Source organism: Hesperophylax consimilis, chromosome 23, assembly GCF_061612785.1.
Source record: "Hesperophylax consimilis isolate HC1 chromosome 23, BYU_Hcon_1.0, whole genome shotgun sequence".
In the NCBI taxonomy this organism is placed as follows: Eukaryota; Metazoa; Arthropoda; class Insecta; order Trichoptera; family Limnephilidae; genus Hesperophylax; species Hesperophylax consimilis.
The window spans coordinates 14493871-14512307 of record NC_142858.1 but is presented as its reverse complement, the minus strand read 5'-3'; the positions used below and the strand labels follow the sequence as shown (position 1 = coordinate 14512307).

The window sequence follows — 18437 nt, the reverse complement described above, 5'->3', positions numbered from 1 at the left end:
TGTTGGTTATTGCCGGAGTCGGTACCGTGACCTGTTCAGAGTACCCCACGGCAGAACCGACGTCCTGGCAAAGTACAGCATGATAAGGAGAGTAGTGCTGTTAAATGAAATTTGGGTGACTGTTCTCTAAATGACACAAAACTTTTTTTTAAATGTCATCTGCCTGTATACTGATATAAAGAAATTTTAAATTGTTTGTAATATTGAATTATATGTAATTGCGACTAAATTGTACAACAATTGGATAAAAAAAACATAATTACATATTTACATCTTAAATTAGGTGCAATAACAATGGTTGTGAATAATTGGGATAAAAATAACAATAAAAATAATCGGTTGTTGAAAGAACGATATTATAATAAACATTTATAAAATTAGTAAACGTATAAATAATTAAGGAAAATTCTTGTTTTTGTTCTCGATTTAAATAGACTCACTCTCGATGTATTTTTATTTTTATTCTTTAATTTTAATATTTTTTTCGTCCTACTCTAAATATAATAATATTATTCGATATACCTACCTGCATGAAGCGTGTCAAAATCTCTAAATAGTATAAAATAAAGTCGCTTTCCATGTCTGTCTGTTTGTTCGCTTAGTACTTCTAAAATACGCAACGGATTTTGGTACGGTTTTCATTATCATTTAGAAAATTTCTTCCGCAAGGTTTATATATGTAAAACATGCATATTACGTTTAAAGAAAGTAGAGAAAGTCGATGTTTTGAAATCAAGTAAAAAAAAAATCAAAGCTGGCTAAACCTTACGAGACACATCAAAATTGTACTACTGAATTGTATATCTTAAAAAGACCTACAGAAAATTCCGGAATGGTATATGTCTATCTCCTAAGGATAACTCCCAGCAACGCCGGGTAAAAGACAGCAAGTACATATTAAGGTAACATTATTAAAAAATTTACCATCCATTTCTTCATCCGCGGGTTCTTCTTCCTCTTTATGGATAGGTTGTGGGGGCGGGTTGTCTCCATCTGCATTGTCGCTGTCATAAAAGGAGTCTGAACTTGGTTGATCCTGTAAAAAAATGTTTATATTAAAGAAAAAATACGATATATATATAAAATAAAGTTTCTATACAATTTTTTTTTTTTTTTCATTTTCGACCGAATTTCGCTATCCCTCGGGCCGGTTAGTAGCAAATCTGAAAGAAATGGTTTGACTGAGGATTGAACCTTCATCGTCAGTGACTGCCTCTTAAACTGCTGTGAACTTTTGAAAGTGGTTTGATTGAGGGTTTAACCCTCCTTCCAGGAACTGACTTAAATGAGTGAACCGCGCTATCACTCATTCATGCCATATCCTAATTCGATGGTGTCAAATTTATTTCGTAAATCAACTGCTAAAAAGTTTACACAATGCCATCAATTCAATTTTTTTTAAATCTTTATGCGCAAGAGTGTGCAAGAGCGATAACGGTTCTGTCTGCGGAGTTTCAGCTCAATCGGACGTCGGGAAGTGGGTCAATTAGCATTTCCAAGATTCCATTTAATTTTTTCGTTCAATTAAGAAAACAAAAACCGCAATTCAAATAGATGTATTTAAAAATATATTGTTTAATCATGTTTATATTAGGTATGATTTGAGATTTTCACGGCCAATAGTATTATAGTGACTTGTTTTTGGGGTATTATGCTATGTTGCTCTACCTCCTTCTTTAGCCAACATTTCGGACAGCATTGCAGTGTTTACAGATCCTCTATAAGGAGGAAGTTCACACAATGGTACGACGATTGGAGAAGGAGAAGGATCTGAGGAAGAGAAGGAACCATCTATTGGACAGCATAGCTTTCCTCAAAAGATGCAAGGCGGAATCGATCGTACTAGTACACATACGAATAAAAAAAATCATCACATACCGGAAGGCCGACAGGGTATTTAAAAGAGCAGAGACAGCGCGACGAAAGGAAAGAATTCACAACGTGCGCGGCGAACTTAATGGAATATCTCGAGATCTTTTCAATCTACACCTGCACTTGAGTGCAACCCTAATCGAAGAAGATTAGAAGAAAGTTGACAAAATTACTTACCAACAAGCCCAAAGATTTAAACAGTCAACAGATGCAAGACACAAGCAAGAGTTCGAGAGTCTGGACTGAGACAAAAAAGGTGACCAAAAACAACTTGATCAAAACAAAGTTGTCATAAACATTTCGAGTCTTGCGTTGAGCCCTGGCGCGACTTCTGTGCTTGCTGAGGGAATGAACTACGCAGTGGCCCCAAAAAAGATACCCGTGGAATCAATCGTTTGTGGGGTAGAGACAGACAATGATAAAAGTACATAAAATGTCAGAGACGTAAGCAGAGGACATACGACAGGAGACTTGCTATATTTTGAAAAGGGCTGTGATACCCCAACTCAACATCACGACACCAGAGTTTACGGCCCTAAAAGAATTGCGCGCCAATGATAAAATCTTGGTTCTACCAGCCGACAAAGGAAATGCCACTGTCGTGATTAATATGGAAGACGTCTCGTGCGACACTAACACCTAAGAAGATTAAGAACAATACTACCAACAATATTGATCTAAAGACAAGGGAACAGGTCAAATATTCTAGCATTAGGAAAGAGGATCGATCTAAGCTTTTCGTAAACTTACGGTCTTCCAAAAATCCACAAAAAGGAGATCCCAATGAGACCTATTGTCAGTGCTATTGGTGCACCGACGCACAAACTGTCACAATACTTTTTGAGATTACTGCAGATGCAAACAGGAAAAAAACTGAATCATGGTTTAAGGATTTCACAGATCTGATCAGAAAACTTAAAAGGGTTAAGATTGAGGAAGGAGATATTCTTGTCAGTTTTGACGTAGTATCTCTATTTACTAATGTACCACTAGAAAACTCCATGACAATGCTCAGTGAGATATATTTATATATTTATTTATATATGAAGAAGACATCTGAAGGCTTTTTGAACATTGCCTCAAAACTGGATACTTTGCATTCCAGGGGGAACTTTTTGAACAAGTGGAGGGAGTTGGGAAGTCCGTTATCGCAAGTACTGGCCAACTTTTTATGGAGAACTTTGAAGTGGCACTCGACACCGATACGGCTATGCCTAAAGTATGGTGGCGCTACGTCGATGATGTCTTCGACATTTAACCTCATGGAACGGAGAAACTGAACGAATTCCTGGACTTTTTGTAGATGATGCAAAAAGGAGATGGTAGCCTAGACACACCGTGTACAGAAAACCAGATCATACGAACCGGTATCTACATGCAGAATCGCATCACCACCCAGCACAGAAGAGAGAACTTATCTACATGTTGGTGACCAGAGCAACAAGAATATGTGGAGAACCAAAAATCGGATCAGAACTGATAAAGTTAACCGATGCACTAGAGCGTAACGGTTACCCCGCAAAACAGATTAGGCAAATCATAAGAGCCAAATCTACACCAAACGAAGACAGGATTGAACAAAATTAAAAAGGCTGCACGCTCTTACCTTATGTTCACAATGTTACAGACAGAATTGCCACGATACTAAGAAAATAAAGCATCAAGACTGTCTTCTGAGCTGTTCCGGATGTGACAAGGTTTATGTAGATCAGACAGAACGGACAGTCTCCAAAAGGATATCTGAAAACTTCAGAGCATGTAAACTCGGCCACCCTAACAAATCGGCAATTTCCGAGCATTTAATTGAAACCGGGCATTACTTTGAATTTATTCCTGAAGTCCTGGGGAGACCCAAAACATATAGAAGACGACTAATTACGGAGGGAATTGAAATTCATGAAAATACCGTAAACATCAATAGAGACGATGGAGCTAAGCTCAGTAGTTCTTGGTATCCGGTAAACTAAACGCAGAAAACCTTTAAAAACTTATATGTTAATGTCAGATCTTAGATGGGTTGGAGCTGGCAATACGGTATCGCATCTTCATACATAAGCACACACTTCACCCCAACTTTAGATTACACATCTGCCCTGATGATGGACACTGCGATGCTGTCCGAAACGTTGGCTAAAGAAGGAGGTAGCGCAATACGGCATAATACACCAAAAACTAATTCTATAATGTTTATATTAGTTTTAGGAAAAGGTTGCATGGCCAGGGTATCGGTTCTACAATTCAGTTCGTTCGCAATCACCGTCGAAGGTACATATATTAGTCGACATTATCATTCTTGAGCCTCGTCGACTGTACATACGCCAAACGTCAAAAGTCATTCCACTCGTTTGGGTCGAACCACTCATTGCTCGAATCAAATGACTTCGTCGAGAATCGAGGCCCTGAACAAATTCAATACGCTTGTACTGTTTTTGGCTTTTCCATAGATTTTTGTTTCTGAAAGTGATTTCCACAATCAGAAGGACATGCCTTTTATGCAATGTGTCCAAATTTACCAGCCTCCAATTCTCACTAGTCTTTATAAAATCCTATTCTTTCCAGACCTTTCTTAATTCCTAGCGAGATTCGAAAACATTTATATTAACAAACAACTTTATTTATTGTTTTGGAACATTTACAGACTATTAACATATCATTACATAAGCGCTGAAAAAAGGGTAGATGTCAACAGTCCACTTAAAAATGTTCACATCATGCACAGTTTAAGTATGAAAGTGTAACTTAAATGTTATTTTTTTCAAAGATTGAAGAATTTCAGATCCAGCAGTCTTGGTTGTTCTATCGGCAGAAAATTTTCCCACACGTAACTTTTAGTGCGACCTCCAAGGTATATGATAAGCTGTCAATATACACAACTTTTTGGATAATGTTGTTCGTTGTGCAAATTAAGTGGCTTATTATTGAGTGAGGGTGAACTAACTAAGCTCTTAGAACTGAAAGAAATCGTATGCACGATTCATAGATTTAATTCCATCATTTAAAGAATTGAGAAAAAACTAATTAACTCCATTTTTAGTGACAAAAGTACATGCGGACTGCTAATGCTACTATTTCAATTCGACATTGACAATTTATTTTTAACTTTTACTTAACCGTCTGATTTTTTGGAATGTTAATTCATAGACAGATGCGCCGATTTGCATTATCGGTCATGAAATCAATAGTGCGACCGTGCTAGGGAAATCGGTATAAAATCATCGATAATTAGGTCAACTTCGATAGTGTAAAGTTATCAATTTGACTGTGCCCCCATGCTGTCGATGAACGGCTCGTCCGTTCCTCCTTTTTGTTAATCCATAAACATCTAAACATAGAATACAGAACCTCTATATAACTCGGATTAATTAGAATTGTCTTCCTTCAACCCCTTACCCAACCCGATTAAAATCTTCTTAGTTCAGTTGACTTTACTTAAGATTTTTACTATAATTTCTTTTTCGCGCCTTCGTGATATAGGCAGTTTAGAATTTTTTTTCATTATTTTGACTAGTCTAACAAATTGCTACGTTGTAGCCACCTGGTCAAAGAGAGTAGATTTTAATTCGTTTATTTTTCATTGGTACTTTTAGAGAAATATTCTATTAAATGGCTAATCTTAAGTCTAAGCATAATATATACATATATTTTTTAAATGTCTTCCGTTGTTCGAGTTACCTACTTGTATTTGCCAATATACGTATATATATTACGTTTTTTTGCGCTATTTTTTTACAAAAATTGTACAAAATTGTTGCTTTAACAATTTCTAAGGTGCAGCTTTCGACTATTTGACTTGAGAGAACTTTCTTAAAAATTATAAAATACATGTACAGAGAGAGGGATTTCTGAGGTCTTAGTCTATGGGCCCTTTAAGATTTCCTTATGGCCCGTCCAAGGTTTAGTAACAGTAATAGTAATTTTAAAAGTTGCATTGATAAAACATAACCATTCTTCGTTGCTTGTTAACGCCTCATAATTTTTCTTCAATACTTTATGAGTTATTGCAACTATCAGTTCTCTAAGACGTAGACGTATTTACGTAGACGTGTCTACGTCGTAGTCTAAAGACGTAGTTCACAAAATATTTTAAATCGTACACTGTATACAAACAATACAACATCTGATTTACTTTAAAAAAAACGATTTAAAATATACAAAAAATAATAAATGGTGCTGAAGGTGATATTAATCTTCAAAATCACCTTTCCAAATACATGGCTACCACATAACAAGTAGCTAAAATATCAATGTTAAAATAGAGTGCAAAGCCAGAAAACTAAAACGATCAATTTTTATTCTTTCTAAGCCGAGAGGAAAAATTCTTAAATCTATGTATTTTCAAATAGACATACGGTAAAAAAGGGTTATCATATCAGATGTTTTTACTTTAGATAATCGAGTTGTTGAACCGTATTCGCCAAAATAATAAATTGTTTTGCGGATGAGTGTTACTTACTGCCATTCCCGACGCATCCGTCCTCACGCTGAGCGAGCTGCTGCTCCTCGGCAGGTCTTGCACCGACAGAGCTTCGGCTTCCTGCACAATCTCATCCACGCTGACGCCGCCGGCTCGCAGGCATTCAATGCGCGCTTCCGCCTTAGCCTTGGACGTCTCGGCGCGCCGAATATTCTGGCGGATCTCGTCGATCTTGGTTTCGATGTCGGGGCCGTTGGGGTCGTTGGGGTCCACCTGCAAATTGGTATCCTGAGTAAACAGTGAGCTTTCATGTCAAATGTTATATTTACTTGCATTTTGGGTTCATTAATGGCGCACCGCTGACAGCTCCGTTCTTCGCAGTATTTACAAACTGATACGGAGATGTTACAACTACAACGAAGCTCTCAGCGGTATAACCATATTACTCTGCTCACCTTAAATAATTAAGTGATCTAGCTTCTAGGTAATCTAAGTGCTTTGAGTGTTTATTAAGTCAAATAACAAAGTAAACGTGCTTCTTTTTTGAAGAATGTTGCTCCTGTAGATCACTTTAGCAAAATTTGCCTTTTTATTTCCAAAATGTGACCCAGTCAGAAATGTCTACAAAAGCAAAAGCATAGCCAGGAAATTTCTGGATTGAGAGTTACACTTACTTGTATCTTTCATACCTTTTTCAGCCCTCAGCCTTTTGAGTTGTCAATGACTATTTCTATGATTTTTTTAAATTTATATATATATATACATGGCCAAAACGGCCTGGTCAAACATATATATGTCCATTATAGACACATTGTATCATGATACGAATTTTTTGATAAGATTGAAGGTGGCAGATGACAGATATCAATAAGAATATAGAATATACCTTTTGGCCCGAGTCCCTTAGCGCGATGAGCACCTGCACGCGGCGCGTGCCCTCGCGCACGGAGTTATTGTCGCGCGCGATCCGTGTTGCCCAGCGACGCGCTTCGCTGCTAAGGGTCGCCGCGGCGCTGTCGTGGTCCGCCGTCACGTGGTCCACGGGGTCGTTGTCGCACGCCTCAAATTCATACTGCAACACAAATAGAATAATATATAGCATGATATTTATTGCAATAAATATTAAATAAATGATAATTATATTTTGGTAGATGTCTTTGTTTTCCGGGACATTCCCGTGATTCTCCATTTTTTACTTTATGCTGAGATTCCTGGTAACAGTTTCTAAATTACTTTGGTATTAGAGTGGTGGCAATCTCTGAACATTGATGGCAATAACTTTAGGCAGTATTGGTCATTGTTCATTCTTCAACAACTTCATTTCACTTTTGTAAGCAATTATTAGACAACTGCTCGTGGAGCTTAGCAACTCTACAGATTATTTTTATTTTTTTTAAAGATTTTTAAACAGTACAATTTTCAATTACAATACTAGGCTAATGCCCGTGTTATGGTAGTCATACAAATTATACAATGTGAAAAAATTAAAATAATAATAATAATAAAATTAAAAAAGTGTTAAAAACTAAAAGTAAAGGTAAAAAACTAAAAGTAAATAAGATAAAATACATAAAAGGTAAAGATACAATATGTATATTTGTTAATTATTTTTTTTTAAATAATTTTAGAAATTCTTTAAAGAAGATATTTTATAAGATGATTTTTATGGGAATATCGCAAAGCGGGGGTTTACTAACACCACCATACAATCCTGCGTCAACTGAAGAATCTTATTCAGGAGGATATAGCCTGAATCAGGTGAATATGTTGGAAAGTGGTGAGAACCTTCAGAAATCTATTGTATGGAGAACGATGGGCACCCCCTTACCCAATGTTTTGTTGAACTGCATAAATTAAAACTGAAAATTATTTTCTTTCACAATCCTAAAATATACGTATGTTCCATCAGCAACACGTTTTTTTAAATTTTAATCGCCTTAAAAAAAAATTTCCATGCCTCATCTTGCATTATGTATATCAATTTGACTATTATCGTATTCCAACTTCAATGATGTAGATTGTAATAGACGGTCAATTAAAAGTTTGCATTTTATGCATATTTTGAAACTTGCTTGTACCTATATATTATAGCTATGGTGAATTCCCACATTAATTGAATAAGAAAATCTTTCATCAGGATTTATGAATTATATTTTCTCTCTGGAATTTCTAAAAAATATTTTTACTTTGCAATATTTTTTTATCATAAGCTTTGAAGCTTTTAAACATGTCAAATAATTGAGAGAAGATGCTATATTTTCATTGAATACCTGTGCAGAGATGTGATATAGTTTTAGAAAAACTGCTCACAAAATATCAGTGAGCTAGCTTAAGTCCTCTACTCACCATACAATTTGCAGGACTGCTTGCATGACAGCATGTTGACCACAAAACGAATAATTATAATTCTGACGTCCCGACAAAGGCAATAATAATAATTCGATGGCAGTTTTAACCACAATCAACAAAACCACATCATTCTGTCCAGCAAGTTGTCCTGCCAATCGGATAGTGAGTGGAGATTTGTCAATCCAACAATAGTGTACAATACAGATAAAAGAAAAAAAGAAGACATATCATTTAAATGTGCCAAATACCACCACGCTACTACTAAACTAAACTAAAGAATCAACAAGGTTTTCATTTTGAATGACCTCCTCGCTGACGCAGAATATATCGACATTTGAAGAAATTTGATTTAGCAGCAAAAATCTCCTCCACACCGGGAGAACCATTTTGATGGTCCTACGGGTCGGAAGATGGAATAATCTATGATGACTCTGTCTAAGATAGTCATCAGGAACATGTATACTCACAAGCTCCAATATTGCCGAGTTCTCGATAAACCTAGCCTCGCAGCAGCCTGAATAAGTGTAAGTAACCCCTTCCTTCTCAGCTGCAAAGAGTCTGAGCATACCCAGAAGAAATTTCGCAAGTAGAGTCAGGGATAATGGCCGCATTTCCTCGTATAGAGAAATATCAGAAACTTTTTCTGAACCTCTCCGACAGGAGGTAACACCTCACCTAACGATGATTCTAGAAAGCCTAACCACTTTCCAGCCTAACCTTTCCAGCGGACCAAGAAAAGTGGGTGTGTCAAGCCTACGCAAGACAGAAGTGAAACTTCTAGTTTCAGCTGATGCTTGGCGTGGCGCAGTTCGCTGGTGTCTGAGAGAGAGGAAAGAAGAGAAGAGAGAGAACGTTCGTGAGCGGCTCCCCCACCTCAACAAGGTTTCACTTCAAAAATGCCACAGCCGAGAATCGAACCTCGCTTAACTGATTGAAAGCCAACCACGCTGAGCACCAACTGTAAGCAAAGCCGCATAAATTGATTATATTATGTAGGTTCTGAAAATATGAGAGCTTGTTATGTTTTATAATGTTACCTACATCACACCCAAAATATAATATATTTTTAAAAATAATGTACAATGTACAGAAATAGAATCCCACACAAGATCGCGTAGTGCGCTCTAGCGAACGGATATTTTATCAGAGGGAGATAGTTTTAATTTTTTTTTCTGTAAATTATTACATATTATCAAAATAAATAAATTAATTAAATAAATGTAATACAATTATCATAATATACGGATTAGATAATAATTTTAATCCAACACAATAACGCAAAGCGCGCTCTAGCGGAGTAATGTTTTATCACAGTGAGATAAGTGTTTTTATTATTTTGCAATATTATTTTCTTTTAAAAAATGTTCTGACCTACTAAAAAATAAGATATTGAATGAAAAAGGCGTTAAAAACAAAAAAATAATGTGCGATGGCCGAGAATCGAACTCGGATCAACTGCTTGGAAGGCAACTATGCTGACCATTACACCACCAACGCCAGTTGTCGGGATGAGCTAAGAAGCATTTATATGTTACTTCAAAACTTTGACTAGATCAAATGAACTTTAATCGGTGGTGGGGGTACCCGCATTTTCGTTTCGGTCATGAGTCGGTTTTACTCCGGTCCTCGAAATTGCATGACGCGCGTAAAGAAGTTTCACTTCAAAAAGTACAAAATTTTCAAAGTACGGGTATCTAAAAAAACTCTGACGGTTTGGAGAACAAACCCTCAAAGCCGACTGACACACCTATTCGTTATGACCAGGAAATGTCAGCTTACTTTCATATATAGATCCTTTATAGTTGAAATATAAAGATTTGAGATTATATGATACAACTTACCTGTATGTGTTGTTTGAGCACCGGGTAGTAGAGGTAGCAGCACTGCAGGTTGTACTCGCGGGTTAGCTGTTGCGCCTGGTCGCGGATCTTGCCGAAGGAGTGCTGGGTGGCGGAGCAGGTGAGGAGCTCCGTGCGACCCATCAGGGTCAGGTACTCCGCCACGCGCTCGTAAACCGCCGCCTCCATCGTGCTCATGCAGCCTTGGAGGTCGACCAAGAAATAACGGTTCTGAAAGAATTCATTACACATTTTACAGGCCCGTTTAAAATGTATACTCATTAAGAATTGCTTACCACTAATCTTACAAGAATTATTGACTTATGCAAATATTGAAAATTTCCAATTTTCAATCAATCTACGTAATTTTTTGTTTAGTAGTCAAATCGACGGTCAACTATTTTGACATTTGAACGGTTCATTTTAGTCATGCTCCTCTCTTTTATAGCTCTAAATCTAGATGGCTACAAAAAGTATGGTGTAGCTGCTTAGCTCATTTTAATCAGATTTCTTGCTCTTTATTTAAAAGCAAAATTGCCCTTTATTTATACGTAAAATGATACGTCATTCAAGTAAAATGATAATTTAAAAGTTATGTCTTGAATTTTTTATTTCGTCTCTTTTTTTTCAGAATTTCTCGTATTTTGGCGTTAATGTTACACATATTTTGGCGTTCAGTCCAATAAAAAATCTAATTTACTCACAGAACTTAAGAGGTACATTATTATATTTGAAATTTAAATAAACATGTTTTACAATTAAAAAATTTAAAAAAAAACAAATGAATTAAGTACGGCTTCAAATTAAAAAGCTGCTTATCCAAATAAATTAATAAACTGTCTATTTTTTATGACGACAATTCGAATGGAATTAGATTATGATGACATATTAAAGCAATTACCACCCATGATAGCCCTTCCCAAATATTGTGTATATTTTTATACCATGGCTGAAGGAAAAATTGTACTGAAGATGGCCGCTATCGGCAGATATCGGTAACGGTCAGAAAAAAAGTTTAAAATTGTTTCAATATATTACTAAATGAATAAACTTTTTCACTATTTTGGGAATAAGCTAACTTAAGTAACGATATATACAGGTGTCCCTTTGCATGGATCTAACAAAGTGTGTTGATAGGGGATGTTATTTGCAATCAAAATGACCAAATGGTCCATCCATATCATAGTACGACACTATTAAATGGTCAATAGATTTCGAGTTTGCAATGGAAATGAACAAATGGTCCATCCGTATCATAAAACGACTATATTAAAAAATCTTTAGTTTTAGAGATATTGACACTTCTGTGAATTTCGTGACAATCGACACCTCTAGTTTCACAGCTACAAAATTACACACTCTTATAATTCCATATTTTAATTATTTTTTTTTTATCATACAAACTTGAATAGTTCTTCTTTTGATCACAATCAAAAATAAAGCTAATAGTGTCCATGTCTTTGAAAAATAAAAACAGTTTTGCCCGATTCAAGATTAATTTTTTTTAATACTTCACATTATAAAAAAAATATTGCACGCTAACCTGTCAAATTAATTTAATAAAATCGTTCATTTAATATAGTTTTTAAAAATGGTACTATATTTGCTTTATTTTATTTAAGAAAACAAAATTTGCTTATGCACTGAAAAAAGAGCTAGGAATTCGAAAAAGAAGGTAATAAAGTGTTTTTGTTTACCTGATGGGCGTTGGCAGCTGCAAGGCTGAGGATGTAGTCGTTCCTCGCTCCGGTGGATTTCTCTTCCAGCGCATCACGCCGAGACGACACTTTAGCGCTATTCTTTTGCAGAGATGTTATTGACTGGAAGAATGATCCTTTTTTCTTTTTGAGTCTAAAAAAAGTGATTTCAGCTGTTAACACCAAAACATGCATCAACACGCACCATCTTACATCACCATACAACTTTTTGACCACCTCTCCTTTTATGACTATTACATTGCATTATACATATTTTTATAATGGTATACAGTATACAGTTTTGACGAAAGCACAAACTCTTTATTCAGTAATCTCTGGATGTTTTAAAACAGCCACCGAGCTCCATTTTACTAGTATTTAATGGTTGAGTTGAATGTTTTCTGTTAAACAATTCACTGATAACATTGTTTGAAATTTGTGTAAGATTCTTAAAAACAGGATTCAAAAAATTCATGAATATTTCAGTGGGAAAGAGAGACGCGTGAAGAAATAACAGAATCTTTTATCAGGTAAATAGTAAAGTTAAGTTGTTACTGTTTTTAACCCTAAACCAAAACTTTCACATGATTGTTCATCGACGATAAACTTCTAAACTAAACCTAGGTCACCTAGTTTGGTGCACACGAATAAATAAAACTAAACGTATGTTCCATCCATGAAGATGCTCAAAAGTCCAGTAGGCAGAAGCCTCGGATATAAGTTCTAAATGTTGAAAAGCGCGGGGGCAAGGCGTTTATTCCATTTTCAGGGCACGCTGTGATAGCGAGATAGATCCATGGATAGATTTTAGATTTCCCTTTCAATAATAGGTATCTGTGTTTGCCGCTCTTGTCAACCTTGAACATTTCCATGCTTTGTTGGACTGGTATAAGCGAATGGGTTGAGATTTTTGGCATCGATTCATAACCGTCAAAGCCTGGACCCATTACTACACTATTGATTACCACACCATAACAACATTCCACATTTGCGAAAGGTTAACCTGCTCCGGAGAAGACCCAACAGTTTTATCGGATGGGAATGAACGGGAAGAATAAAATGCTGTTACATCATTATAACTCAGAGTCTCACTTTGACTGTCGGCACGGCCTAAATTCACGAATTTTGATTTGTGTAAATAGGCCCTCCATCATATTCACCAAATCTGATTGGTATTCTTTGGACTTTTTCTATTTACTATTACGGATTAAAAAAGGTTGGATCATCGCTGGAAAGTTTTAATATTTACAATTTTATTTTATTATTATTAAATAATTCCGACTCTGACAAAAAATTACATGTTTCTATATTAGGTTAAAAAAATTTCAAACCACCTTGTATTATGTAGATACCTATGTTGAGCCTATTGTTGATTTTCAAAAAATTGGATAAATACAATGATATGATGATTACTTGCAACCCGAAATAATGGAGTTAATGGATGTAATTACAGCAGAAAGTTAGTTAGTTTTTGGAGCTACGAGTAGAATGATATAGCCTTTTAGAGCTATGAAAAGTGTTTTAACTTATACAATAGTTTTAGAATAATTATTTTTTAAATGTTTAATTTTTTTTTTGTATTACTAATATATTACACATTTTGTTAATAAAATAAAATGTGTAATTTGGGTAAAATTTCATTAAAAGGCACGTAAAGAATCTGTATCGGAAAGTACGCAATATTTTTTTAAATTTTTCACTTGTAGCAAACACTTTGTGGGTAAACATAATAATAATAATTATAATAAAATAACTTTGTTTGAATACCACTTTATTATATATATATTTATAAACAACCAGTTTCAGTTCAACCCGAACCTTCATCAGGGTTAATAAAAACATATTAACTAGGTTCGGGTTGAACTGAAACCGGTTGGTTATAAATATATAAAATAAAGTGGTATTCAAACAAAGTTTTTTTTTCTTTAATTATTACAATATTTTTTACGTATAAATATACCGAACAACTGAAAACAAAATATAAGGCCTTCTTAAAAAATCTTTAAATGTCTATCTTTATACCTATTCACGACCTACATAGAACTACATTTATGTCGATTACAATGATTGTTTGCAAAAAACAACAGCTTTTATAAGTTTGTTAAAAACTTCAAAAATAAATTACTGGGCAGTCAGGGTCTAGAACATAATATATCGTTGTAGTCTTGAATATATTGTTTCAAAAATTTGAAAGAAAATACGGATCTAAAAAATGGTGTATTAGCAGACATTTACAATCCTATTCCAATATAGTAATATGCGACATATACGTTGCACAATATTCTGACAATTGGCAATGTAATAATATTGCAAAATAAAAGGTGGTTTTAAACGAAAAAGAGTTTTGTGTGTGTTGTAAATGGAGGGATTTTGAAACCCTCTCATTATAATTACTTACATAATGTAACCAAAAAGTTTTCATTTTAACTAACATGTTTCGAAAAGCGGTGATGGGAATAGGGGGAGGGCGAATAACATTATCGAAGTGCCTGTTTAGTTTTTAGACCATAAAATCTTATTATCTCTGTACCTGTCGTTCTGAACTGGAATTTTACTAAAAGTTAGTCAATTAGCGGTCAGATTATTAATGTGGTTAGATCAAATATCCTATAATATTAATAATACGTCTAACTCCAGTGAAATAGTGGAAATGAATAATTGTAGCCGCTAGAGGTAGATTGTGTAGCACGTTGACTTTGACATTTCTTTCAATGGCGGCAAATTGAATTATTTAGTACGTGGTGGCGGTGTTTTGCACCCTGTAATTTGTATTTGAATCAATATTGATAAAAATATATATATATTTCAAAAGTAGATTCCGTTTTTCAGTTTACGAACAAACAATAAAAACACTATAAAGTCGTTTTTCATGATGCCAAAAAACGTTGACAGGTTATATAGTTGGTGCAATTATTTTGTTCAAACCTAGCAAATGAAATGTTCTTGATTTCATAATACGTGGATTACAGCATGAAAATATAATTGTAATTTTTAAGATTAATTCAGCAAAGTTCCATGTAGCATTCTGTGACAAGTTGAAGTCACCGTCAATGTTGATGTTCAAAACACATTTTTGTATTTTTTTTATGTGACACCTTACAAGAGCGCCCCTGTCTGTACAGTGTAAAAGCAGGGGAGCTATATCGCCACCCGGTTGGGCAGCGTTGTGAGGCGGGTTATGGTTGGGGCTATAGGAAAGTATTTATTAATGCGGGTCTTGGAGAGGCCTGGATTATATGACGGAGGAAAAACTGAATTTTTAAATATCTAAATATGTGTTTTGAATTAATGAATATATTGATATTTAATATTAATATATTACCGATCTTTTTATACATTAATAATATTAAATATACTGAAATATTTTAGAAAGTAAGTATTTAAATATTGTATTACCTAATTTAAATATTCTATTGCCATCAAAGAGCCGCGTTAATATATTTTTAATGTATGAGTAAAAAAAGCAGAAAGGTCTTATGTGGGATATATAATTTTTTTCAATTACACTTTTTTGATTTACTATTAACTTAAAATAAAGAATATAATTTCGCACAAAAACCATTAAAATGTATTCGAGAAAACCAAGGCGCACACTTCATGCCGCTGGGAGGCGCTAGTGTAGCAGGTTGCCATCAGACTGTATAGGAAACGTCAGAAGTTGGAGGTGTTATTAATATTATAGGGTATTTGGTTTGATTGACTCTAAAAATATGCAGTTCACTTTTTTGTCTCCTACGATGAACATGATTTTTTTTTTATTTTATGATAAATTCTTTAAATATAATTGATGTTCTTTCCGACAAAAAATACATCCCACATAATATTGAACGCCCACACTGAATAAATCCCACATAATATTGAACGCCCTCACTCAATATCCCACATAATCTTGAACGCCCTCACTCAATACATCCCACATAATATTGAACGCCCTCACTCAATAAATCCTACATAATATTGAACGCCCTCACTCAATAAATCCCACAAAATATTGACCGCCCTCACTCAATACATCCCACATAATATTGAACGCCCTCACTCAATACATCCCACATAATATTGAACGCCCTCACTCAATAAATCCCACATAATATTGAACGCCCTCACTCAATATACCCCACACAATATTGAACGCCCTCACTCAATACATCCCATATAATATTGAACGCTCTCACTCAATACATCCCACATAATATTGAACGCCCTCACGCAATGCGTACAAGGGAATCAAAACAACGGTCAGAGTGAACGCGCATTATTGAAATTTTATTTTTCATCTAACCAGTTTTTGCCGCCAGAAATGATTCGCGAATGTTACTAATAGATAATAATGTAAAGTACATTTGTTTTGACAGATTTTCTAAGATAGCGACAGTGATGTCATCTCCGTCATATTGACAGACCCCTCCGTGGAGGGTGCGCGCGCAGTATCGCAGTTTTAATTTGATTAATTTGTTCTGGTAATTAATTGGCGCACATAAATGCAAACAATAGTAAAAATCGCATTTCAAACCACGATTATACAAAATAACTTATGTTTAGAAAATTTTCATTTTTTTTAAATCAACTTCGGAGTTATAAGACAATACGCTTAACAATATGGATAAGTGGAGATAATACGAGGCAATCGCACATTAATAATTATTTCAATATCACATCAGCACGAATGATAGCCAAATACTTATATGCATTGTAAAATAATTATTCAAGGAGTTATTTATGTTAAAATATACAATTATCGCATACATGTCATTTTAAATTATCAAAAATATAATATTAAGTATTTTTTCGCTTTAATATGGAAAATCGCTACATATTTATCGCATATATTTAGAACAACTTACCCATTTACTAAAGATTTTTCCTTAATATTTTCAGTTTTCTTATATTGTTTCTTCAATCGGAATAAAACCTTTTTATTTTATTTATCTGAAAGCTCTACAACGAATGAATATTTCGATAAAGGCAGATTAGTGACACACCGCGCAAGTTGAGCAAAGGAATAAGAATCGTAGTACATTTTCCAATACCCAGTCCTGCTATTGGTACAGTCGCCCCATCGCGAACATATTTGCTTGCCAAGTTTTCACTGGCTTTCATTCAATGAAAAGGGTAACGTGCCCATTACTGGCCACTTACATGTAAACATTTTAATATGTATTTGATTGTGAAATACTTAAGTTGGACAGCACAATCTGCTCCTTAATTAATTAGCATAAAATCAATCTTAACTCATCTCAAATAATTTTATCATAAAATATCTAAGTATTCAAGTAATAGGTAATTATATATAAATATTTTTAAGTCTCAACTGTTCCCAACCGTTCGGAGCCAATGAGACTTTGGCATCCACAATTGGTGTATGTTGTGAGGCTGAAGGTCGTGGAAAGGAGAAGGAGATAAGGAAGAGGAAGGTAGGGAGTACCTGGCTATTCAAATATGGTAACCAAACAAGGTTAAAGCCATTTCAAGCAAAGTTTCAATTCTGAATTGTGATCTTACGCCAGGGCGATTCTGATAGCATCTTCCACTCTAGAAAGTGGCGAAAGTTTACTATATATTATTTTTAATATTACAACACAAATTAATAAAATAAATTTTACTTTCAATCGCCAGGATTTGAACCCATGACTTTCGGCTTGCTAGTCGAGTGCCTTACCCTTTGACCACGGCGGCCATCAAGATGCAATAGTCGTAGTAACTGATCAATCAAACGTAAGATATCTTCCTGAGGCTAAAACTGGTACGTCCACCCTATGAAAATCAATATTGAGCACCGAGCAGTCGTCGGCTGAAGTTTCTCAGTTCAAATACTGATTTCAACACATATTATATTTCACCAAAGTAATAAACTAGCATTAACTTTTATTTGATCTTAAAATCAATAAAAGTTCTGTCACTAGTGAAAATAGATATTAACGATATCAAACATTCAACTCGAATAAAATCTTAGAGTTGGTGAAAACTTGAGCTTTCAATAAAACAATTGGATTATACATAAAAATTTTACGTATCAATAAAACAAACTATATAATTCGTAACATCGATGTATATTAAATATATACCTTCACCCAATTATTTCACCGTCATACCTATCTAAATATATAATATATATGACTTATGGGGAAGGTAGAAGGTCAGCCACATAGTGACTGTGTCATTCTGTTAGGCATAAAAATGCAATGATTGCCCGGGACAATTGATCTCTCTCCATACTACTTTTCCTATAACACCACTTTAATGATTAGCAATCTTACCTCGGAAATT

At 34.8% G+C, this 18437-nt stretch overlaps 1 protein-coding gene across 5 annotated transcripts in view; it reads right to left on the bottom strand.

Annotated features, from left to right (window-relative positions):
• Nucleotides 1–18437, bottom strand: part of nwk (FCH and double SH3 domains nervous wreck) — a 70795-nt gene that overhangs the window by 17565 nt on the left and 34793 nt on the right. For all 5 annotated transcript variants that reach the window (XM_089646117.1, XM_089646118.1, XM_089646120.1 and 2 more), the window contains exons 6-10: nucleotides 12171–12324; nucleotides 10477–10704; nucleotides 7173–7358; nucleotides 6326–6559; nucleotides 925–1036 (exon numbers count right to left, since the gene is read on the bottom strand). In XM_089646117.1, the coding sequence (XP_089502243.1) occupies nucleotides 925–1036; nucleotides 6326–6559; nucleotides 7173–7358; nucleotides 10477–10704; nucleotides 12171–12324 (914 nt within the window). The remainder of the gene's footprint in view (nucleotides 1–924; nucleotides 1037–6325; nucleotides 6560–7172; nucleotides 7359–10476; nucleotides 10705–12170; nucleotides 12325–18437) is intronic.